The sequence below is a fragment of the Leucoraja erinacea genome, chromosome 3 (genome assembly GCF_028641065.1).
Source record: "Leucoraja erinacea ecotype New England chromosome 3, Leri_hhj_1, whole genome shotgun sequence".
Lineage (NCBI taxonomy): Eukaryota > Metazoa > Chordata > Chondrichthyes > Rajiformes > Rajidae > Leucoraja > Leucoraja erinaceus.
The window spans coordinates 93,069,243-93,095,117 of NC_073379.1; the positions used below are offsets into that span (position 1 = coordinate 93,069,243).

At 42.3% G+C, this 25,875-nt stretch overlaps 1 protein-coding gene across 4 annotated transcripts in view; it reads right to left on the minus strand.

The window, feature by feature from the left end:
• apc (APC regulator of WNT signaling pathway) overlaps positions 1–25,286 on the minus strand; it is a 158,861-nt gene extending 133,575 nt beyond the window's left edge. For 3 of the 4 annotated variants that reach the window (XM_055633202.1, XM_055633203.1, XM_055633201.1), the window contains exon 1: positions 25,055–25,286. In XM_055633202.1, coding sequence (XP_055489177.1) covers positions 25,055–25,123 — 69 coding nt within the window. In that variant the 5' untranslated portion in view covers positions 25,124–25,286. The remainder of the gene's footprint in view (positions 1–25,054) is intronic. The other variant, XM_055633204.1, reaches the window with a different exon arrangement.
• Between the last annotated feature and the right edge of the window lie 589 nt (positions 25,287–25,875).

Below are 25,875 nucleotides of genomic sequence, written 5' to 3' on the forward strand. Positions count from 1 at the left end.
CTGTAAATGGGCTGGATGGGTTGGAGTTAGTAAAATGTGTGCAGGATAGTTTTTTGCAGCAATACATAGAAGTACCTACTAGAAAAGGGGCGGTACTGAACCTCCTGTTAGGAAATGAGATGGGTCAGGTGGCAGAGGTATGCGTTGGGGAACAGTTCGGGTCCAGTGATCACAATACCATTAGTTTCAATATAATTATGGAGAGGGACAGAACTGGACCTAGGGTTGAGATTTTTGATTGGAGAAAGGCTAACTTTGAGGAGATGTGAAAGGATTTAAAAGGAGTAAATTGGGACATTTTGTTTTATGGGAAAGATGTGGAAGAGAAATGGAGTACATTTAAAGGTGAAATTTTAAGAGTACAGAATCTTTATGTCCCTGTTCGGTTGAAAGGAAATCGTAAAAATTGTAAAGAGCCATGGTTTTCAAGGGAAATTGGACAGTTGGTTCGGAAAAAGAGAGAGATCTACAATAATTATAGGCAGCATGGAGTAAATGAGGTGCTTGAGGAGTATAAAGAATGTAAAAAGAATCTTAAGAAAGAAATTAAAAAAGCTAAAAGAAGATATGAGGTTGCTTTGGCAAGTAAGGTAAAAGGAAATCCGAAGGGTTTCTACCGCTATATTAATAGCAAAAGGATAACGAGGGATAAAATTGGTCCATTAGAGAGTCAGAATGGACAACTATCTGCAGAGCCAAAAGAGATGGGGGAGATATTGAACAGTTTCTTTTCTTCGGTATTCACCAAGGAGAAGGATATTGAATTATGTGAGGTAAGGGAAACAAGTAGAGTAGCTATGGAAACTATGAGATTCAAAGAAGAGGAAGTACTGACACTTTTGAGAAATATAAAAGTGGATAAGTCTCCAGGTCCGGATAGGATATTCCCTAGGACATTGAGGGAAGTTGGTGTAGAAATAGCAGGGGCTATGGCAGAAATATTTCAAGTGTCATTAGAAACGGGAATAGTGCCGGGGGATTGGCGTACTGCGCATGTTGTTCCATTGTTTAAAAAGGGGTCTAAGAGTAAACCTAGCAATTATAGACCTGTTAGTTTGACGTCAGTGGTGGGCAAATTAATGGAAATACTTAGATAATATATATAAGCATCTGGATAAACAGGGTCTGATTAGGAACAGTCAACATGGATTTGTGCCTGGAAGGTCATGTTTGACTAATCTTCTTGAATTTTTTGAAGATGTTACTCGGGAAATTGATGAGGGTAAAGCAGTGGATGTTATGTATATGGACTTCAGTAAGGCCTTTGACAAGGTTCCTCATGGAAGGTTGGTTAAGAAGGTTCAATAGATGGGTATTAATGGTGGAGTAGCAAGATGGATTCAACAGTGGCTGAATGGGAGATGCCAGAGAGTAATGGTGGATGGTTGTTTGTCAGGTTGGAGGCCAGTGACGAGTGGGGTGCCACAGGGATCTGTGTTGGGTCCACTGTTGTTTGTCATGTACATCAATGATCTGGATGATGATGTGGTAAATTGGATTAGTAAGTATGCAGATGATACTAAGATAGGTGGGGTTGCGGGTAATGAAGTAGAGTTTCAAAGTCTACAGAGAGATTTATGCCAGTTGGAAGAGTGGGCTGAAAGATGGCAGATGGAGTTAATGCTGATAAGTGTGAGGTGCTACATCTTGGCAGGACAAATCAAAATAGGACGTACATGGTAAATATTAGGGAATTGAAGAATGTAGGTGAACAGAGGGATCTGGGAATAACTGTGCACAGTTCCCTGAAAGTGGAATCTCATGTAGATATGGTGGCAAAGAAAGCTTTTGGTGTGCTGGCCTTTATAAATCAGAGCATTGAGTATAGAAGTTGGGATGTAATGTTACAATTGTACAAGGCATTGGTGAGGCCAATTCTGGAGTATGGTGTACAATTTTGGTCGCCTAATTATAGGAAGGATGTCAACAAAATAGAGAGAGTACAGAGGAGATTTACTAGAATGTTGCCTGGGTTTCAGCAACTAAGTTACAGAGAAACGTTGAACAAGTTAGGGCTTTATTCTTTGGAGCGCAGAAGGTTAAGGGGGGACTTGGTAGAGGTTTTTAAAATGATGAGAGGGATAGACAGATTTGACGTGGAAAAGCTTTTCCCACTGAGAGTAGGGAAGATTCAAACAAGGGGACATGACTTGAGAATTAAGGGACTGAAGTTTAGGGGTAACATGAGGGGGAACTTCTTTACTCAGAGAGTGGTGGCTGTGTGAAATGAGCTTCCAGTGAAGGTGGTGGAGGCAGGTTCGTTTTTATCATTTAAAAATAAATTGGATAGTTATATGGACGGGAAGGGAATGGAAGGTTATGGTCTGAGCGCAGGTATATGGGACTAGGGGAGAATGTGTTCGGCACGGACTAGAAGGGTCGAGATGGCCTGTTTCCGTGCTGTAATTGTTATATGGTTATTATATGGTTAACAAAGACGTACAGGTTTGTAGGCTAATTGGCTTGGTAAAATTGTAAATTGTCCCTAATGTGTGTAGGGCAGTGTTAGTGTGCAGGGATCGCTGGTCAGCGCAGACATGGTGGGCCAAAGTGGTTGTTTGAGTGCAGTATCTCTAAACTAAACTAAAGATATCCTTGCACAAAAATTACTATAAGCAAAAATACAGTACATGAAACCTTGACTTTATATATTTTTTCAAGTTTTTTTGAAAAACAAACGGGAAAATTATGCTTCTCAACCATAATCCTTATCTGGAGTACTGCATACCTCAGAATTATATATAGATTTTGAAAAGATAAGGAAGGGCAACTGATCAGAATAAGAAAAGGAACTAAAATGTTAATTTTGAGATCAGGCCACAAAAATCTGTGGAAATGGGCAAGAATTAAACTGAACAGTTAAGTATGAAGTCAGAATATAGCAGAAACTGATTCGGGAACCATAACAAAACTCGGGAAACAAAACGTTAAAAGTTTAGAGATAGAGTAAATAACGGTAAAGTACTGCATAGGGGACTCAAAGCAAACCAAGTTTACAATACCAAGGATTTAAATGTACATAAACATTGGTTAGTGAAAAATCTGAAGTTACAGTCAGTGATTTGCTGCTGAACAGCACCCGTTCAGTGGGCACCACATGGAGTTTGGGTGTGTACACTTGATCTAGACCAGTGGTTCCCAACGTGGGGCGTACGCCCCACAGGGGGGCAATTTGATTTTTAAGGGGGGCAATTGAGCGCGACTGAGGTCTGGGTCCAAATTTTTGATTTTTATTTTTCTCTCTATTACCTGTGAATACTCTTTTATTATCATATTTATCATTATTATTATTTTAATACCACCTAATGTTTTTTTCTTTTTTTTTTTTACAATTTTTTAGTAATTTCTTGCTCAGAACTTTAACTGCCTTTTGTTTATTTCATTTTTCTTTTTCATGGATGCCATGTTCTTTTGAAGCTTGTTTAAACCAAGGTATTGGCGTTTTAAGCTTCTTCAGCTGAAACGGAGTTCACTTTTTAAATGATAAGAATTATATATCACCACATGGGGGGGGGGGGGGGGGGCATCAGGATTTTAGAGGTGATTAGGTGGGGCATGGCCAAAAAAAGGTTGGGAACCACTGATCTAGACACTTTACAATGCGTGCAAGTTAGTCACTGATTAGCCATTGTTAAGTTTAAAAGTTAACAAACATCACTCGTTACACTTTTCTTAGTGGACAAATTGTATTAAAAAATAGTAATGACAGAACGTGGCACATTTGATCAGCTAGTTCTTTTAATAGAAAAAGAACAAAGAAAAATTAGAGGAAACGTACATGTAGGTCTGTTATTTTATCAGAATCTCGCTGATTAAAACATGATAAAAAACTACCAAACACTATGAAATTTTTGTTATTTATTTAGCCAATTCCAAACTTAAAGCTTTGTTCCACGTTGCCCTCAAACACAGCCAAAATGTCTGACAACAATTGAAAAAAGGATGCTAGAGCTCACAATCAAAAATAAGCACCAGCAGTAAAAGCTGACGAATCTCATTGCTGGTATAAAAATGGAAGGAAATGGAAATGATCTGAAATTTTATGGCATGTTTGGTGAGGAGGTAGCAATGAAGGAACCACCTTGAAGAGTAAGCTAAAATTAAAATTAATGTTATATATAAAAGTTCATATTATACTACGATTGCACTGCGAAACAATATAATTAATAACAACGGGTAATCAATTTAAAACCATTTTTTACAATCAGATAAAGGTTAAAGGAAATTTATTTAATTTCTTTAATTTAATTTTTTAGTTTGACAAAGGATAATTAGACAAGTCGTAATGATATCCGAATATTCATATAAGCAAGTCAAAAAGAGTGCAGGTCACTGTTTGAGAAAGAGCAAAAATGACACATTGTTCAGTTCAAATAATAATTTTACGACATTCACCTATGATTTTGGCCAGATGATCATCAAATGCCGAAATGGGTTTTTAATGTTTCTGGATAACAAGTTTTCAGTAACAGTAGAAGGTTTCAGCAAGGAAAAATGATGCTAAAATTCTAAATTGAAGATAAGCAAGTTGGCTCAAGAACTGGATATATTTGACATCAGAAACAGTGGAAATAGCAGTGCTGGGACATTCTTTTAAAATAATCCTCTGCGAAAAGAATTATAAGCACGTTCAATGGCAAATCTCAAAGATGAGCAGCAAAATAAAGCTGACCTTCTATAATAACATAACTTCCTTAATAAATTACCCAAAGAACAACAAACAATTAATTGCAATGACTGAAGAAAGGGCCTGGCAGGAAAAGGCAATTTGTGAAATAAAGACACGTGAAAAAAGTAATTGAGACCTTTAATAAGGATGGCGCAAGAGATATGGCATGCACGCACTACGGAAAGCAATTGACGAGAATCATGAAACAAATTTGTTGAAGAAAAAATGAAAGTCTACAGAATTAAGAGAAAATGTGGTGCTAAAATTATATGCAGTTCTTGTTTCTCCTTTCTCTAAAGGTATAAGAAATTGGCACAATGGTATTTTGGATAGATGTTTTTCTGACCAGGAAATGGCATTCCTGAGTTGTTTTGGGTCCATCATATTTTTTTAATTTCACTGATCCAGTCTCAAGTGTAGGAAGCAGCAATATGAAATTCGCTGATAATTTTAAACTTAGCAATCAAAGATACAGCAATAAGTTTACTTTGAATACTTTGGGATAACAAGATGGTGAATTAGGTAGAATACCGCAGATGGAGTTTAATGCAGCATAAAATGAAGTATTTATATTCCACTTTTAATGCAGAGAAACATTCCAAAAGGTACTTTGCAGTACAGTTCTCAAACAAAATTTAACATGGTGCCACATACAGGACAGGAAATCCAAAAGGCCGTCAAGATGATAAAGCTGTTTAGTTGAAGATTGACAAACTCTAGTCATTTACCTGAGCAGGTTAATCACATAGTTCACAAACTTTCATTTACTGTCAAAACATCCGGGAAAGAAAAGAATAGAAATACCGTATGACCACCTTATCAGGTAGATAAGGTGGTCAAAAAGGCTTTTGGCACATTGGCCTTCATCAGTCATTGAGTATTGAGTATAGAAATTGGGTGGTCATGTTGCAGTTGTATAAGACGTTGGTGAGAACGCATTTAGAGTGTTGTATTCAGTTCTGGGCACCATGTTATAGGAAAGATATTGTCAAGCTTGAGAGGGTTTAGAGAAGATTTACGAGGGTGTTGCCATGACTAGAGGGTCTGAGCTACAGGGAGAGGTTGAATAGACTGGGCCTCTATTCCTTCGAGCACAGATGGATGAGGGGTGATCTTATAGAGGTGTAAAAAATCATGAGAGGAATAGATTTAATAGATGCACATAATCTCTTAACCAGAGTAGGGGAATCGAGGACCAGAGGACATAGGTTCAAGGTGAAGAGGAAAATATTTAATAGGAATCCAAGGAGTAACTTTTTCACACACAGAGTAGTGGGTGTATGGAACAAGCTGTCAGAGGATATAGTTGAGGCTGGGACAGGTATATGGATAGGACAGGCTTGGATGGATATGGACCAAGCGCAGGCAGGTGGGACTAGTGTAGCTGGGACATGTTGGCTGGTGTGGACAAGTTGGGCAGAAGGGCTGTTTCCACACTGTATCACTCCATGACGCCATAGATGTTTTCACTCCAAGGTCTGGCAGAAATAAACCCAGCAGCTATGCAAAATCTAGAAAAAAATTTTTGTCTCATATATGAGGATGCATATGTCAATAGGGGAACACTTTGGGATGGACCAGTGGCCATAATTCTATCAGTTTTAAAGTCATTATGGATAAGGATAGAACTGCTCTACAAGTTAAGTTCTAAAACATAGAAACATAGAAAATAGGTGCAGCAGGAGGCCATTCGGCCCTTCGAGCCAGTACCGCCATTCATTGTGATCATGGCTGATCATCCCCAATCAATAACCCGTGTCTGCCTTCTCCCCATATCCCATGATTCCACTAGCCCCTGGAGCTCTATCTAACTTTCTATTAAATCCATCCTGTGATTTGGCCTCCACTGCCCTCCGTGGCAGGGAAATTCCACAAATTCACAACTCCGAGTGAAAACGTTTTTTCTCACCTCAGGAAAGGGGAGGCCATTTCTTAAATGCTGTGGCCCCTGGTTCTGGACTCGCCCAACATTGGGAACATTTTTCCTGCATGTAGCTTGTCCAGTCCTTTTATAATTTTATATGTTTCTATAAGAATCCCCCTCATCCTTCTAAACTCCAGTGAATACAAGCCTAGTCTTTTCAATCTTTCCTCATATGACTGTCCCGCCATCTCAGGGATCAATCTCGTGAACCTACGCTGCACTGCCTCAATCACAAGGATGTACTTCCTCAAATTAGGAGACCAAAACTGTACACAATACTCCAGGTGTGGTCTTACAAGAGCCCTATACAACTGCAGAAGAACCTCTTTACTCCTATACTGAAATCCTCTTGTTATGAAGGCCAACATTCCATTAGCTTTCTTCACTGCCTGCTGTACCTGTAAGCCAACTTTTAGTGACTGGTGTACAAGGACACCAAGGTCTCGCTGCACCTCCCCCATACCTAACCTAACATAACCCCATTGAGATAATAATCTGCCCCCTCGTTTTTGCCGACGAAGTGGATAGCCTCACTTTTATCTATATTATACTGCATCTGCCACGCATCTGCCCACTCACACAATCTGTCCAGGTCACCCTGCAACCTCCTAACATCCTCTTCACAGTTTACGCTGCCACCCAGCTTTGTGTCATCCGCAAACTTGCTAGTGTTGCTCCTAATTCCCTCTTCCAAATCATGAATATATATATGATAAACAGTTGTGGCCCCAACACCAAGCTTTGCGGCACTCCACTCACCACTGCCTGTCATTCTGAAAAGGACCCGTTCACTCCTACTCTTTGCTTCCTGTCTGCCAACCAATGTTCTATCTATGTCAACACCCTACCCTCAAATACATTTGCTCTAATTTTAGTCACCAGTCTCCCGTGCGGGACCTTACCAAAGGTTTTCTGAAAGTCTAGATACACTACATTCACTGGCTCCCCTTCATCCATTTTGCTTGTCACATCCTCAAAAAACTCCAGATTAGTCAAGCATGATTTCCCTTTCATAAATCCATGTTGACTTGGACTTATCCTTTTACTGCTATCCAAATGCCCCATTATTACCTCTTTAATAATTGACTCCAGCATCTTTCCCACTACCGAAGTCAGGCTAACTGGTCTGTAATTCCCCGTTTTCTCTCTCGCTCCTTTCTTGAAAAGTGGGATAACATGAGCTATCCTCCAATCCACAGGAACTGATCCTGAATCTATTGAACATTGGAAAATGATCACCAATGCGCCCACTATTTCTAGAGCCACCTTCCCGAGGACCCTGGGATGCAGACCATCCGGCCCAGGGGATCTACCATATTTCAGTCCCATTAGCCCACCCAATACTATTTCTCGCCTAATAAAAATTTCTTTCAGTTCCTCTAGCCCCTTAGATCCTCTGTCCTCCAGTCCATCTGGGAGATTGTTTGTGTCTTCCTTAGTGAAGACAGATCTGAAGTACTTGTTCAACTCTTCTGCCATTTCCTTGTTCCCCATAATAATTTCACCCACATCTGACCTTGCTACTCTTTTTCCCTTAACATATCTAAAGAAGCTTTTACTGTCCTTCTTTATATTCCTGGCCAGCTTCCCTTCGTACTTCATCTTTTCAGCCCGTATTGCCTGTTTCGTTTCCTTCTGTTCCCCTATGAAAGTTTCCCAATCCTCTGGCTTCCAGCTACTCTTTGATGTGTTACAAATCTTTTTTATTAGTTTTATTCTGTAACTAACTTCTCTTGTCAGCCGCGGTTGCCTCCTACTCCCCTTAGAATCTTTCTTCCTTTTTGGAATTAAATAATCCTGCGTCTTCCGGATTATGCCCAGAAATTCCTGCTATTGCTGTTCCACCGTCATTCCTGCTAGGATCCCTTTCCCGTCTACCTTGGCCAGCTCCTCTCGCATGCCTTCATAGTCCCCTTTGTTCAACTGCATCACTGACACTTCCGATTTAACCTTCTCCTTCTCAAATTGCAGAAAAATAATCATATTATGTTCTAAACTGGGGCAAAGCCAATTTTTCCAGGCATTATTCAGGGACTTTCAGGGGTCAATTGGGAGAGTCTGTTTGTTGGTAAGGGGATGGCTGGCAAGCGGGAGGCTTTGAAAAGTGTTTTTGCAGAAATACACGGGATGCATGCCCCTGTTAAGGTAAAAGTTAATGCTGGCAAGTTAAGGAAGTCTTGGATGATGAGAAATGTTGAGGCTCTGGTCAGGATAAAGGCAGCAGCAAGCAGCAGATTTAAGAGTTTTTAATTGTCATATGTACCAACAATTTAACACCAACATTCTTACTTGCAGTAGTATAACATGCCTGTAACATAATACACATTTAGGCAGCCAGGAAGGAACAAGCAAAGATCTCTGCAAGTATGTGAAAGAGTGTAAGTCATCAAGAGGATTAACACGAGCAGGTCAACGGACGTTATGGCTTTGGACTTTAGTAAGAACTTTTACAAGGACCTGCATAGTAGGCTGGTCTGGAAGGTTGGATCACACAGAATCCAATGACCAGAAAATTGGCTTGGAAGAAGAAGTCAAATGGTGGTTGTGAATTATTGTTTGTCTGATAGGAGGTATGTGACCAGTGGAGTGCTACTGAGGCCAGTGCTGGATCCATTGTGGTTTGTTATTTACATTAACAACTTGGATGATAATGCAGTTAACAGTGATTTTAAATATGAAGATGACACAAATAAATGATGATTTTATGGACAGTGACAGGATATCAGAGTATACAACAGGATCTAGATCAGTTGGGAAGGATGACTCAGGAATGCCACATGGAATTTAACTCATAAACAGTGAGATGTTGCTCTTTGGTATGTCAAACCAGGGCAGTACTTGCTCAGTAAATGGTAGAGTCCCGGACAATGTGCAGAACAGAGAGATCTCAGAGTACAGAAGCATTGTTTCCTGAAAATGGCGAATCAGGTAGACAAGGTGCTGATGAAGGCATTAGGAATGTTTGCCTTCATTGGGATGGGTATCAAGTACAAAAGTTGGGACGTCATGATCCAGCTGTACAAGTCATTGATGAGATCACACTCACGACGTTGCATGCCGTTCTGGCCATGCAGCTACACGAAGAATTTCATTTGGCTGGAAAGGATGCAGAAGAGATCCACCAGGATGGAGATTTGAATTATAGGGAGAGACTAGGTAGGCTGGGACTTTTTTCTTTGGGGCGTGGGAGGGCGAGGGATGACATTGAGCTGCATGAGATCACGAGGAGCATGGATACATTGAATGCTCAGTCTTTTTATCCCCCCCAAGGGTGATAATTCTAAAATTAGAAAATTAAGGTTTAAGGAGAGAGGGGTGAGATTCAAGAGAGACCACATGGCAACTTTTTCACTCAATGGGTAGTCCTATTCTGGAATAAGCTACTAGAAGTTATAGTAGCGCACACAAATACAACTTTCGAATGACTTTTGGACAGATATGGACAGGGAGGGTTTAGATGATTATGGGACAAATGCATGCAATAGGACAAGCCTACAATGCCAACTTGGTCGCCATGAACAAGGTGGCCCAAAGGGCCTGTTTCCATGCTGTACAATTCTATTATGAACCTTTGTAATTACTGATGGAGACATTTTCTCCAGGACTGAAGATCCAAGAAGTGTTCACAATCAATTATGAAACAAAAAATAAATGGGGAGTGAGTGTTGGAATGTGGAGTATGGGAAGATGGGCAAGTTTGAAGTCAGCATAAGATTCAAGATCAACAAAGTAAAATACAGCACTGTTCAAAAAACTAAAGGCTTTTGCTTAAATTAATCCTTTGAGGTTACAGTAGAGATTTTGGCCATGGTTTTCCCCATTCTCTTCAGCTAGAAAAGTACTGTCAAATTACGAGGAGATTGCTAACATAGTGGCCATTCACCTTAATGGTGGTTATGGGCAATTATTAGATTCTAAGAGTTTTAATTATTAGAATGGTACAAGTTTAATAAGAGACAAAATTAGCAAGGTTATGTGAAAAAGTCCTACCTGAATAACATGAATACATTTTACGAAGAACTAACAAAGTAAGACTAATGAGAACAGATACAAAGAGCTGGAGAACTCAGCGGGACAGGCAGCAACTCTGGAGAGAATGAATGAGCTACCAGAGGAAATGATGGAAGTGCATAGCATTCTGACTTTTAAAAGACATTTGGACAGATATGGATAGGAAGAATTGAGAGGGCTACAAGCCAAATGGGACTAGCCCAGAATGTCAAATTGGTCATCATGGACAAGGCCTGCCAAAGGTCCTGTTTCCATGCTGTACAACTCCATGACTGACTAATTTGCAAAACAGAGAGAATTTCATGTTGGGTTAAGGTAACAAAACATTTAAATTTGGAAGAATATTCTTTTAAGCTCAGAGTAATTTTCAGTTGTTTCTATTCATTTTGTTAACGATCAAATGCAAGTTTGCAGTAAGCAATTTTATGCATTAATTTAGATTTAATCACAAGTAAACAATTACTTTTTGGTTCAAAGATTTTTGTTATAAGTAGAGGAGACTCCCTAGTGAAAGTTGAGATTAAAAATATTGTTTTGCCAATTGACAAAAATGTCAAGCATTTTTCAAAAAATACATTTGAATACAAAAGATGCACAAGCTAATTAAACAAATGGATAGTCAGCTAAATTAACAAATTATTACAATTGGCTTCAGAGTTATGACTTTAAGTGGATCTCAACAAGAGTATCCCAATCCCTCTTTTACTTGGCTCCCCACTCTACCTATAGTGGATATATATTTAAAAATATCTACAATTCTATTTCGTTTTTAAAAGATGTTTGTATTTAAATCTCTGTTTATAGTGGCCAGGGAACTCGATTTCTATCACGCAATAAAAAGTTAACAAAACAAAATTGGCTTAAAATTGAAGTGTAAAATGTAGTATGAAGCCAAAAATTGATTAAGGATGGGACAGTGTGGGGAATGAAAGAATATCCAGCGGATGAAGCATCTCCAAGGTGGGTCAGGGTTGAAGGAGATTGGACAACAGACACATTTCAGTCCCATAGATTGTTAGGCAGTGAATCCAACTACCAGATATGGACTTTGGTAAAGCATTTGATAAGGTTCCTCATGGTAGGATGTTCCAGAAGATATGGTCATTGGGGTCCAAGGCAAGTTGGCAAATTAGATCCAAACTTGGCTTTGCCATAGAAGATAGAATTGGTAGAGGAATACATACGGATGTGACCAATGGCTGTCTAGCAAAGATTAGTGCTGGAATCTCTATTGTGTGTAATATTGTAATATACATAGAAACTAGGTGCAGGAGTAGGCCATTCGGCCCTTCGAGCCTGCACCGCCATTCAATATGATCATGGCTGATCATCCAACTCAGTATCCTGTATCTGCCTTCTCTCCATACCCCCTGATCCCTTTAGCCACAAGGGCCACATCTAACTGCCTCTTAAATATAGCCAATGAACTGGCCTCTACCTCTGTGGCAGAGAATTCCAGAGATTCACCACTCTCTGTGTGAAATCTTGATGAAAATAAAAGTGACCTGATGAGTTGGAAAGTCTAGAACACTTGGAAGTATGATCTGGGAAATTGCAGATGGAATATAATCCAGAAATGCATGAGGTGTTACATTTGGGTCAAATGGAAGAGGAAATTGAAGTAAAAGGCAGGGCTCTTCAGAGGGATGTACAGAGGGATCTTGTGGTGCAAGTAGCTCCCTGATAGTGGCGACACAAATGGATAGGATGGTAATCAGTCAGGGCATTAAATATACGGTGCCCTCCATAATGTTTAGGACAAAGGCCCATCGTTTATTTATTTGCCTCTGTACTCCACAATTTGAGATTTGTAATAGAAAAAAATTACATGTGTTAAAGTGCATATTATCAGATTTCATTAAAGGGTATTTTTACACATTTTGGTTTCATCATGTAGAAATGACAGCAGTGTTTATACATAGTCTCCCCCATTTCAGGGCACCATAATGTTTGGGACACAGCAATGTAATGTAAATGAAAGTTGTCATGTTTAGTATTTTGCTGAATATTCTTGGCATGCAATGACTGCTTGAAGTCTGCGATTCATGGACATCACCAGTTGCTGGGTGTCTTCTCTGATGATGCTCTGCCAGGCCTGTATTGCAGCCATGTTTAGCATACGCTTGTTTTGGGGGCTAGTCTTATATGGTATATAAAATAATTTTCTGTTCAGCATATAAAAGGCATGCACAAATGGGTTCAGATCGGGTGATTGACTTGGTCACAAGAATTGGGCCATTTTATACACAAAATGTGTATAAATGTATAAAAATGGCCTTTATTAAAATCTGACAATGTACTTTAACCATATGTGATTTTTTCTATTACAAATCTCAAATTGTGGAGTACAGAGGCAAATAAATAAATGACGGGTCTTTGTCCCAAACATTATGGAGGGCACTGTTGATAACATACAATAAACAAAACCCCAATACCAATGCAAAAAAACTCAAATTCCTAGTGCAGCCAAAGACAGTCCATAGTTCATGGTTGAGGTTAGTGTTGTGTAGAGTTCAAGAGCCTGATGGCTGTTTGGAAAAAGCTATGCTTGAAACTCCTGGTTATGGTTTTCAGAATCCTACACCTTCTTCCCAATGGTAGGTGTGAAATGAGAGCTATCTAGGGTGGTGTGGATCTTTGATGATACCGGCTGCCTTTTTGGTGGTGAACATTGTCTAGTCGATCTAGCACAGGTACTGATCTCTGCACCAAAGTACCCATAATCAACTGACCAGGCAGCATCAACCACTCGTTCACGGCTATTCCAGTTGCCAAACCATCGTATTGGAACCAGTGCATGCTCTCTATTATGCACTTGTTGAGATTCAAGAGAGTATTCGTTGGCATACCAAATCTCCTCAATCTAATAAGGAAGTAGAGATGTTGATGGTCTTTATGATTGCATCAATGTGCCGGGCCCAGGACAGATCATCATAGATATGCACACCCAGGAACTTGAAGTTGCTGACTATCCCCAACGATGAAGGCAGGTTCGTGGATCCTTGGCATTCCCCATAATGGTATCTTTCCTACAACAGGATGAGCAAAATTGAACACTATGTTCACCAATTACTTTTACAACAGTAACATGCTGCTCCAACTTCTCTACTCAATTATCTGTCTGATGAAGGCCAGCATGCAAAAAGCTTTCTTCACCACACTATCTATCTGAAATGCCACCTTCAGAATATATAAATTGGACAGGAAGAAAGCAAGAACTAATGCATTGGACATGATCTTACTACCATCAGATTAAATTAGAAGGCCATTATGGATTGCCAATGCTCCTATTTTGTCATCAGACAATTATACAATAATTTGCTCAACCACATGATAACTGTTTGAGTTCCGTTTACGGAGACATAACAGAGATAATCACTGACTGGAAGCATTAAAGAAAAGCACCAGTCTGACCACTTACTCTGAGGTTATGAAGGACATAACCTCCAAGCGATTCTTGAGGAAAAGCATTACAAAGATCAAGCAAAGCAGGATAATTAGGTAAATTAAAAAAAGATTAGAAACTGCATTTTCTTAAACTAACAGTAGATTAAGAAACAGTAAATGTTGGACTTCAGTCATAAAATCCTTTATTGAGGCCAGCATGTGCATTAATCTTTAAACAAAGTTAAATTGAAACTCTTGAATTTATGAAACAATTGGGTACTAAAATATTGATACACAAGAATACCCTTCAATGGATAAGTTATGATGGGCTGAATGTTATCTTGTTAATGCACAATAAATTCTGAAAACCGCTTGTAAAATAAAACAGTACGCTTAGTTCTTTTCCTCAGCATTTTTTTGATGTTTGGACACAAAGGTTAAAAATGTCCTCCAAATTCAAATCACAATACTATAACCATATAACAATTACGGCACGGAAACAGGCCATCTCAGCCCTACAAGTCCGTGCCAAACAACTTTTTTCCCCTTAGTCCCACCTGCCTGCACTCATACCATAACCCTCCATTCCCTTCTCATCCATATGCCTATCCAATTTATTTTTAAATGATACCAACGAACCTGCCTCCACCACTTCCACTGGAAGCTCATTCCACACCGCTACCACTCTCTGAGTAAAGAAGATCCCCCTCATGTTACCCCTAAACTTCTGTCCCTTAATTCTGAAGTTGTGTCCTCTTGTTTGAATCTTCCCTATTCTCAAAGGGAAAAGCTTGTCCACATCAACTCGGTCTATCCCTCTCATCATTTTAAAGACCTCTATCAAGTCCCCCCTTAACCTTCTGCGCTCCAGAGAATAAAGACCTAACTTATTCAACCTTTCTCTGTAACTTAGTTGTTGAAACCCAGGCAACATTCTGGTAAATCTCCTCTGTACTCTCTCTATTTTGTTGACATCCTTCCTATAATTGGGCGACCAAAATTGTACACCATACTCCAGATTTGGTCTCACCAATGCCTTGTACAATTTTAACATTACATCCCAGCCTCTATACTCAATGCTCTGATTTATAAAGGCTAGCATACCAGAAATACTATGTTTAGAATGCATCCGCTAATTAAGCAAAAATGTTATGAACCAGCCACCAAAAGATCAAATTTTAAACAAACCAATCCAGTACTTGACTCAAATTAGTTTGAAGGCTTATTAAAGCCGAAGAATCCGTTTACACAACGGCATTACAACAATAAACATTTTCAACACAAAAGTATGCTATCTTCATAAAAGCACCCGATCTAGATCTAAGAACAGTTTATTTAGGAAACAGAAGACGTTTTACAAATTCAACCCAAAGTTCCATGGATAGCCTTAAGTTTTCATTGACCTGGAACATTGTGCACAATTCTGTTCCTTACACAAAAGGTAACTATAATCAAAGATCAGTTTCAAATTAGCATTTACAAATTCACTAAACTATTTCTTGTTAGTGTTATTTCCAGTTCCGGTGGCGCTGCAAGTCGGCTGCAGCGGGTTCGTTGTTTCAACTTGTTTTTTTTTTCAGTATGTCCAAAAGTAAATTTTAGTGTTTCTCTGTCTGTATGTCTTGTGGTGGGGGGGGGGGGGGGGGGGGGGGGGGGAAATAGGGGGAAACTGTTTTCAGGCACCTACCTCGACAGAGATGTGACTTTCTTCCTTGGCCTTACAGCTGATTTGATGCGGCCTTACCCGGAGTCAGGCCCAGAGCTTCAGTGGCGGCGCAGCGGGGACTTTAACATCGCAGAGCGGGGCGTCCCCTTGCCGGGGGTCGCCGAAGTGCTCCGACCGCTGGCTACGGGCCAACAACATCTTGGAGCCTCGGTCTGTGGAACCCCTGGCTGCATGCGTGGAGCGGACCTTCCATTGTGGAACGGGCGATCCCTCGCCGGGGGTCGCCTAAGAAGCACTCCGATCGTCGGCCTGCGGCCTACAATACCTGGAAGCTGCCATCTCTGGTGTGTGCTGGACCTGTCCCGACATTGTCGTTTCGACCATCCCAATCAGAGGGCTTGAACATCGGGCTGTCCGTAGCAGCGACTACGGAGGGTCAGGGCCCCGACCACGGGTGAACAAGGGAGGAGGAGGACTGAACTGTACTGCCTTCCACCACAGTGAAGAATGCGGTGGTGGATGTCTGTATTAAATTATGTTGTGTATTGTGTCCTTTTTTAATTGTAACGCTTATTTGTGGTGCATGTGACAAATACATTTGAACTTGAACTTCCACACATACATACACGCATATCCCATCTAATATTGTACACCATTATCCGCTCCGTAAAAATGTTACTCCTATAAAATGTTTCCCAATAATTTTATAAAATCAAATTTCATAATTATGAACATTTTGTAATCTTGCTGTTAAGTATAAATGGTTTAAATTTGTTGATTTTTAGCACCACAACCATTAAGACAGTTATATAGCATGGAAACAGGCCCATCAGCCCAACTCTTCCATGCCGACTAAAGCATCCATCTGAGCTGGTCGCATCTGACTGTGCTATCCCATTTTCTAAACATATTCCATCTGTGTGCATTTAAACTTTGCACTTGCACCTGCCTCTATAGCTTCCCCTGGCAGCTTGATCCATATACACACACCACCCTCTGCATGGAAAAGGGTGCCCCCCTCAGGTCCATTTTTAGTTCTTCATGCACATGTTCTACCTTTACCCCAAGCATCCCATGATACTTCACAGAATCATTATCAAATAAAATTTCAAACTAGCACAAAAATAAATACTAGAAGAGTTGACCATAAGTAATTAGTAAGCAAGACTTTAAAGTGCATCCCAAAGGTGGGAAGTGTGATAGAGAAAGCAGAGATTCTTCAGAAGATCCTTCAGGAGGATGAACCCTCGGAAAGCAAGTGGACCTGATGGTGTACCTGGCTGTGTTATCAAAACCTGCAAGACCCAACTATGGATTTATGGAAAACTTCAACCTCTCATCACTGCAAGTTCATAAATCAAAGAAGCAGAATTAGGCCATTCGGCCCATCGAGTCTACTCCGCCATTCAATCAACCTCTTTCCCTTTCAACCCCATTCTCCTGCCTTCGCCACTGAGAGGACTCTCCCGATGCCGGGGCAACAGCGAGAACGGCCAGGAACATCGGGCCTCCGTAGAGGCAACTGTGGAGGCCTCAATAGGCCTGACTTTGGGAGAACTGGGGATGGGGACTGGACATTGTGCCTTCCCCCACAGTGGTAACCATTGTGGGAGGATGATTTTTTGTGTGTAAGTGATTATTTTAGTTTGTGTCCAAGATGGCTGTCGGAAGGGAGCGTGTACGCTGGCGCGGTTTAGCTGCTGCTGCTCTCTCTTCACACTGGGTTTTTGATTTTTTTGTCTTTGGATCGAATTCTGTCTTTAATTTCTGTACTGGTGATGTCTTTATTATTTATTTTACTCCAATTATATGTTTTTTTACTCTTGTTAAATTCTGTAAGGTGTCCTTGAGACTTTTGAAAGGCGCCCACAAATAAAATGTATTATTATTATTATTACAACCCCCGACACCTTATTGATCAAGAATCTGTTAATCTCCACCTAAAAAATACACAGACTTGGCTTCCACAGCTATCTGTGGTAATGAACTCCACATTCCCCACCCTCTGACTAAATAATTCCCTTATCTCCTTTCTATAGGTGCGTCCTTTTTGTTCTGAGGCTATGCCCTCTTATCCTAGACTCTCTCACTAGTGGAAACATACTCTCCACATCTATTCTATCCAGGCCTTTCACTGTTCGGTAAGATTCAATGAGGCCACCCTTCATCCTTCTAAACTCCAACGAGTACACTGCCATGAAATGCTCATTATTTCTGGGAACATTCTCCTAAACCTCCTCTGGACCCCTTCCTCAGACAAGGAGCCCAAAACTGCTCACAATACTCCAAATGCTTTAAAGCCTCAGCTTTACACCCCGTTTTTGTATTCTAGTCCTCTCAAAATAAACAGTGACATTGCATGTGCCTTCCTTACTGCCAATTTGACTTCCAAATTAACTTTTTAGGAATCCTCACCAGCGCTCTCAAGTCCCTTTGCACCTGATTTCTGAATCCCAACATTTAGAAAATAGTCCACACTCTTATTACTACTACCAAAGTTCTTTGCCCACTCTCCAACCAGTCCAAGTCTTGCAAAGTCCCTGCTTTCTCTACACTACCTGACCTCCGTCTATCTTCATATTATCTGCAAACTTGGCCGCAAAGCCTTCAATTCACTCATCCAAATCATTGATATACAACGTGGAGTAGTGGCCCAGCACCCACCCCTACAGAACACCACTAGTCACTGGCAACCAATGAGAAAGAAAAAGGAAAAGAAAAAGCACCTTTTACTGCCACTCTTTGCCTTCTGCTATTCAGCCTCAACTACCTTGGCTCTCATCTTCTTTCGCAGCCTCGCATGTGGCATCTTATCAAAGGCCTTCTGAAAATCCAGGTAAACAACATTCACTGACATTCTTTCGTCCATCTTAATATTTACTTACTCAAAGAATTACAACATATTTGTTAGGCAAGATCTCTCCTTCACAAAACCATGCTGAATTTGGCTAATTTTATCATGTGCTAAGTATGTGGAAACCTCATCTATCTATCTATACATAACTAAAGCTCTGATCTTGTTATCTTCCAGTTTGCGCGGTCTTTCTATTTGCGCAAAAGCGGTACGCGATAGAGCTACGATTTTTACCAGCGTACTCACCGTTTTCCTCTGCTGCGAGTGCACCAAGTTTCGTTCTGATCAGTGGTTAAATGTAAAAGTTAGTGAGGTTTAAAAATCGTGCAGGTGCAGATCGATCTCCTCTCCTGCCAGTCAGCGCCGCGTGGCTAGGTCTTTTCTCCTGTCACTCCGCGTGACGGTCCACCTCTTCCTGCGCCATCAAGTCTTTACTGGAGCTGCGGGAGGCTCTGGATGGCCGGCGGAGGTCTCCAACCAGACACAATTTTCGGAGGGACCAGAAGCGGCCCCGCCCAGCCCGGCGCGGAGTTGGAGATGTCGCCATACGGAAAACGGAGACTCTACTGGAGCTGAGGGAGGCTCTGGATGGCCTGGTCTCCAACCAGACACAATTTTCGGAGGGACTGGAAGTGCCCCGGCCCAACCCAACCAGGCCTGGAGTCGGAGACGTTGCCGATGTCACCAAACGGAAAACGGAGACTCTGCTGGAGCTGAAGGAGGCTCTGGATGGCCTGGTCTCAAACCAGACACAATTTTCGGAGGGACCGGAAGTGGCCCGGCTCAACCCAACCCAGTGCGTAATCGGAGATGTCGCCAGACAGCAAAGGGAAGACATTCATCCTGACGGAGGAGAATGTCCAGCGACCAGCGCCCCATCGCACCTTCAGCTACAACCCCCTTCCCCTCTCGTCCCCATTGCTGGCTCCTGCCCCCCTACCCCATGATACCCCCTCTGCCCCACAACCCCATCTTTTCACCGAGCTATCTCCCCCCCCCACCCGCAACGTCCCGCCTAAAGCCCTCCTCCTCCCCCCGGCTGCAGGACGCTCCCCCCACCGGCCCCCGACAGCCCCTGCCTGAAGCCGTCCTCCTGCCCCAGCTGCAGAACTCTCCCACCTTCCCCCGACACCTAATGGGCTCTAAAATCTTACCAACCACTGAAGTCAGGCTAAACAGCCTATGGTTTCCCTCTTTTACTTGGGTCCCTTTATGAACAGCGGAGCAACATTTGCAATTTTCCAATGCTCTGGAATCCCTCCAAACTCTAGTGATTCTTGTAAAGATCACCACTAATGCCTCCACAATCTCTAAAGCCACCTCTTCCAGAACCCTGGAGCGTAGTCCATCTGGTCCAGGTGACGTATCCGCCTTCAGACCTTTCACCTTCCCAACCACATTCTCTTTAAGGGAATGTCCCACTGGACGAGCTAATTCAAGAGCTCTCCCGAGTTTAAAAAAAAATCAAACTCGTGGTAAGCACGTAAAATGTACGTAGCGGGTACGTCGGAGCTCGGGACATCTCTCAGCAGCTCGTAATGCTAACGGCAGGTACTCGGGAAACGTGGTAAGCTCATGAAAACTCGTGAAGATTTTTCAACATGTTGAAAAATGTCCACGAGAGCCCCGAGTACCTACGAGCGGCTATTTCCGTAATTCACCGAGTTCGAATCAGGGAAACTCGGGAGAACTCTTGAATTCTTGAACTCTTGAGTAGGGAAGATTCAAACAAGGGGACATGACTTGAGAATTAAGGGACTGAAGTTTAGGGGTAACATGAGGGGGAACTTCTTTACTCAGAGAGTGGTGGCTGTGTGGAATGAGCTTCCAGTGAAGGTGGTGGAGGCAGGTTCGTTTTTATCATTTAAAAATAAATTGGATAGTTATATGGACGGGAAGGGAATGGAAGGTTATGGTCTGAGCGCAGGTATATGGGACATGGGGAGAATATGTGTTCGGCACGAACTAGAAGGGTCGAGATGGCCTGTTTCCGTGCTGTAATTGTTATATGGTTATATGGTTAATTAGCTCGTACAGTGGGACAGGCCCTTTAGTAATAGCCACTTCACTAACTTTTGCCCCCGGACTCTCTTGAATTTCAAGCATGTTGCTGGTGCCTTCCGTTGTGAAGAATAACGCAAAAAATTTCTTCAATTCATCTGCCATTTCGTTAATTCCCATTATCACTTCTCTATCACATTATCATTTGCCAGCAGTTTTTGCCTTCCCTTATCAGCCACAGTTGCCTCATTCTCCCTCTTTGAATCTTTCTTCCTCTTTGGGATGAAAAGATCCTGCATCTTCCAAATAATTCCCAGAAACAACGGTCATTGCTGCTCTATCGTCATTCCTGCTAGGGTCCCTTGCCAATCAACTTTAACCAGCTTATCTTTCATGTCTCTGTAGTCACCTTTAGTCAACAGTAATAACGACACATCCGATTTAATCTTCTCCCGCACAAATTGCAGGTTGAATTTTATGATATTAGTCACTACCTCCTAGGGTTCCTTTACCTTACACTCCTTAATCAAATCCAGTTTGTTACACAATATGAAATCCAGAATTGCCTTTTCTCTAGTAGGCTCGACTACAAGCTGCTCTAAGAAACCATCTCGTAAGCACTCGATAAATCCCTTCCCCTGGGATCCAGTAGCAACCTACCTCCTAGGATTGGCCTCATCAGCAACAACGATGAGCTGGCCTACAGGGAGGAGGTCCAGCACTTAGCAGCATGGTGCGCTGACAACAACCTGGCCCTTAACTCCAAGAAGACCAAGGAGCTCATTGTAGACTTCAGGAAGTCCAGAGGCGGCACGCACACCCCCATCCACATTAACGGGATGGAGGTGGAACGTGTTTCTAGCTTCAGGTTCCTGGGAGTCAACATCTCCGATGACCTCTCTTGGACTCTCTACTCTGATCAAGAAGGCTCATCAGCGTCTCTTCTTCCTGAGGAGACTGAAGAACGTCCATCTGTCTCCTCAGATCCTGGTGAACTTCTACCGCTGCACCATCGAGAGCATCCTTACCAACTGCATCACAGTATGGTATGGCAACTGCTCTGTCTCCGACCGGAAGGCATTGCAGAGGGTGGTGAAAATTGCCCAACGCATCACCGGTTCCACGCTCCCCTCCATTGAGTCTGTCCAAAGCAAGCGCTGTCTGCGGAGGGCGCTCAGCATCGCCAAGGACTGCTCTCACCCCAACCATGGACTGTTTACCCTCCTACCATCCGGGAGGCGCTACAGGTCTCTCCGTTGCCGAACCAGCAGGTCGAGGAACAGCTTCTTCCGGCGGCTGTCACTCTACTCAACAACGTACCTCGGTGACTGCCAATCACCACCCCCCCCCCCTGGACACTTATTATTTTTTATTCAAATCGTTTGCTATGTCGCTCTTCAAGGGAGATGCTAAATGCATTTCGTTGTCTCTGTACTGTACACTGACAATGACAATTAAAATTGAATCTGAATCTGAATCTGACCTGATTTTCTCAGTCTACCTGCATATTAAAATCCCCCTTGATCACTGCAATATTGCTTTTCTTACATGCCATCCACATTACATGAGATCCTCACGTGGTTTAAAAGGGCATCAATAATACCGGTGCCCACGAAGAGCAAAGTGATACGCTCCAATGACTGCCAACCGGTGGCACTAACGTCCATGGTGATGAAATGCTTTGAGGTTGGTTATAGCACTTATCAAATCCTAACTTAGCAAGAACCAGGAACCACTACAACTTGCTTACCACCACAATCAAATCACGGGGGATGCAATCTCGCTGGTTCTCCACAGCACAGTACCTGGTGAGATCTATCCAAGGTTATTGAGGGAGGCAGACACTGAAGGACAGGAGAGAAATAAATGTTGTTCCTTTGCTTAAGGTAAGTGGAGAGAATACAGGGAACTATAGGCCGGTATAATCAAGAGAGAGTTCGATATAGCTCTATATGGGCTAATGGAATCAAGGGATATGGGGAGAAAGCAGGAACGGGGTACGGATTTTGGGATGATCAGCCATGGTCATATGAATGGCAGTGCTGGCTCGACAGGCCGAATGGCCTACTCCTGGATCTATTCTCTCCGTTTCTATGAGCCTCACATCAGTGGTAGGGAAGCTGCTGGAGACAATTCTTCTGAATAGGATTTACTCCCATTTGGGAAGAGAATGGGTTAATTAGGGACAGTCAGCATGGCATTGTACATGGATAGGCATGTCTTATTAACGATCATGTTTTTCAAGGAGGTGACAAAGGGATTAGGATGTGGTCTACATGAATTTTAGTAAGGCATGCAAGAAAGTCCCCCATCGTAGGCTGATCCAAAAGGTTAACATTCACGGAATTAACAGTGGACTTGGTCATTAGGATTCAGAACAAGCTTCCTTATAAAACAGGGTAGTGGTGGAAGGACAATATTCAGGCTGGAAATCTGTGATGAGTGGAGTTCTATGGGGATTTGTGCTGGGACCTGCTGCTTCCGATTCACATAAATGACTTGGACATAAACGTAGATCAGTTGGTTAATAACTGTCACAGACTGTGAGGAAGGCTGTCAAAGTAGACAACAGGAAATAGATCAGCCAGAGAAATAGGTGGCGATATGGCAGACGGAGCTTAATCCAAGCTAGTGTGAGGTGTTGCAATATTATGGGAGGTGAAATGTAAGGAGAAAATATACAATTAATGGCATTACTCTTAACAACATTAATGTACAGAGGAATCTTAGGGTCTATGTCCATAACTCCCTGATAGTGGCAACGTAAAGGTGGCATATGTTGCCTACATAGGTCGGAGTACAATAGTCAGGAAGTCATGCTGCAGCTTCATATGACTTAGATTACCCAAATTTGGAGTATTGTGTGCAGTTTTGGTCACCCTGTTACAAATAGAATGTGAAGGCTTTGGAAAGGATGCAGAGGAGGATTAGCAGAATGATGCATGAATTAGGGTGTATTAGCGCCAGGGAAACATTGGACATAATTGGATTGTTTTCTCTGGAATGCCAAAGGCTGTTGGGAGACCCGATAGAAGTACATAAAATTATGAGAGACATCGATAGGGTAGACAGTCAGACCCCCACCAGGATGGAAAAATCAAATACCAGAGGTTATTGCTTTAAGGGGGGTCAAAGTTTAAAGGGCAATTGCAGGGCAATTGCTTTTTTTTACACACACACAGACAATGTTAAGAATTACATCCTACAACAATCAAAGAGCAGTTCTGAACTACTATCTACCACAGTGGTGACCCTTGGACTATCTCTGATCAGACTTTACTGGCTTTACCTTACACTAAACGTTATTCCCTTATCATGTATCTGTAAATGGCTCGATTGTATTGTCTTTTAGCTGACTAGATTGCACACAAGAAAGGCTTTTCATTGTACCTCGGTAGACGTGACAATAAACTGAACTGAACAGGAATGCGCTGCCAGGGGTGATGGCTGAGGCAGATACAACAGTGGCATTTAGGAGACTTCTGAATAGGCACATTGGATATGTAGGAAAGGAGGGATATGGATTAAGTACAGGCAAATTACATTGGTCTTGACATCATGATCCACACAGACATTGTGGGCCAAAGGGCCTGTTGCTGTGCTGTCATGTTCGATCCTACAGAAAGTCACTACTGAGAGCGAAAATTCCATTTTGTGTCTATGATGAGAAATTTCTTTGGAAGAATTAACTGAGTTTGAAGTATAAATTTCAATGACAACGTATTCAAGTGCTTGAGAAAAATAGGTGAGAAGAAGTGAAGAGGATAAGGTTGTTTTTAAGTTGATTGGTTTTGAAAATTTAAAAAAAAACTGATTATACCCGTCAACAGTATTGTTAGCGGCGATAACATTTGGGCCAAATTCAACCGAATGGCAAAACATAGTTCACCGGACCTCATCTGCTGAAGGATTATGAAACAATAACAGTGTTCACACGTGAACTTTGTGTGTAATTTTACTCATCCTCACCAAGTGACATACTTTTCTGAAACTCGAATAGAACCGTATCGCACAATCCTACAATTTTGCCCGTTTCCTTGTCGGTTTTAAAATTCACGGCACGTTCAAATCGAAAGGGAGGAGAAAGAAGTGGAGTTTTTCCAAAAAGTTTAACCCAATTACTGATTTTAGAGTTCAATACTATCGGGAAGAGAGGGGGGGGGGGGGGGGGGGGGGGGGGGGGTTAAACAAATTCTACATGAATCCTTTTGCTTGACTGTGACTAACCTGATGATCACACAGCCCATTGTTTTTGGTGAAGTGTTGTGGAGGTGAAGGAGCCCCCAACCTTCTCCCCACACACTCTCTCTCTCTCCCACACACTCTCACACACATATATACACACACTCACACACACTCTCACACACATATACACACACTCACACACACACACACTCACACCCCCCCGTGTGCAGCTCACAATGACCACCCACCCACCCAGGGCAGCAGCTGCTCTCTGCCACTGCACCAGCAACCCCACCGTCACCGTCACCGTCACCGTCACCGTGCAAGGCCCGCACCCTCGCTCACACCCGGACACACCTTTCTGCTGTTGCATCCCTCAAAAGCTCCTCGATTACTGAACATCCGTTGTCCGTGCGGCAAACCCATTCCCCGCCACCTTCATTCCTTCCTCCTTCTCTCCCGCTCCCGTCTTGTCTTGCCTCTCTCTCTTCGTGTTGTTCTCATTCCCTATCCTCCTGCGCCAGCCATGTTGCTTCACAACCGCTTCTCGCCGCCGCCGGCAGGGGGCGCACCTTGCGCATGCGCCTCCGCCGCCGCCGCCGCCCGGAACGCTGGGATGCGGACGTTACTGTAACAGCTGTCTGTGTGTGTGTGTGTGCGCGCGCGCAGTGACAAAGCCGGAGCGGCAGGCGTGTAATTATGCATCTGCATCGTCAGGAACAGACACAAACCTCATGCACTGTAAACAATGGAGCCAGATCTGCATGGACAATTCACACATCTGCTCTCACAAGCGGATGTAATGAGAACATAATGAATGCAAACACCGTGCAAACATCCTACAGAAAAGAAACTGAGCATTTGCAGGAATTGAATTTTTTTTTTTAAAGCCTGCAGCTGCAGGAATAAAAGTTCGGCAGCTGTGGAGGGAGAGAAATAGAGTTGATATTTCAGGTCAAAGACCCTCCATCGGCACTGGAAAATTGCCGAAGCAAGTGCCTTTTAAGTTTCAGAGAGTGAGGAACTGGACAAAGGAAATATATGTGATAGGGCGAGGCCAGGTTTGCTAATGATGACACGTGGTGTTCAAAGCCATCGCATAAATTGTTTAATGAGGGTAGTTAGACAAAACAAAAGGACTTATAAAAGCTGTGAAATGCAGTTCCGAGCTATTGCAG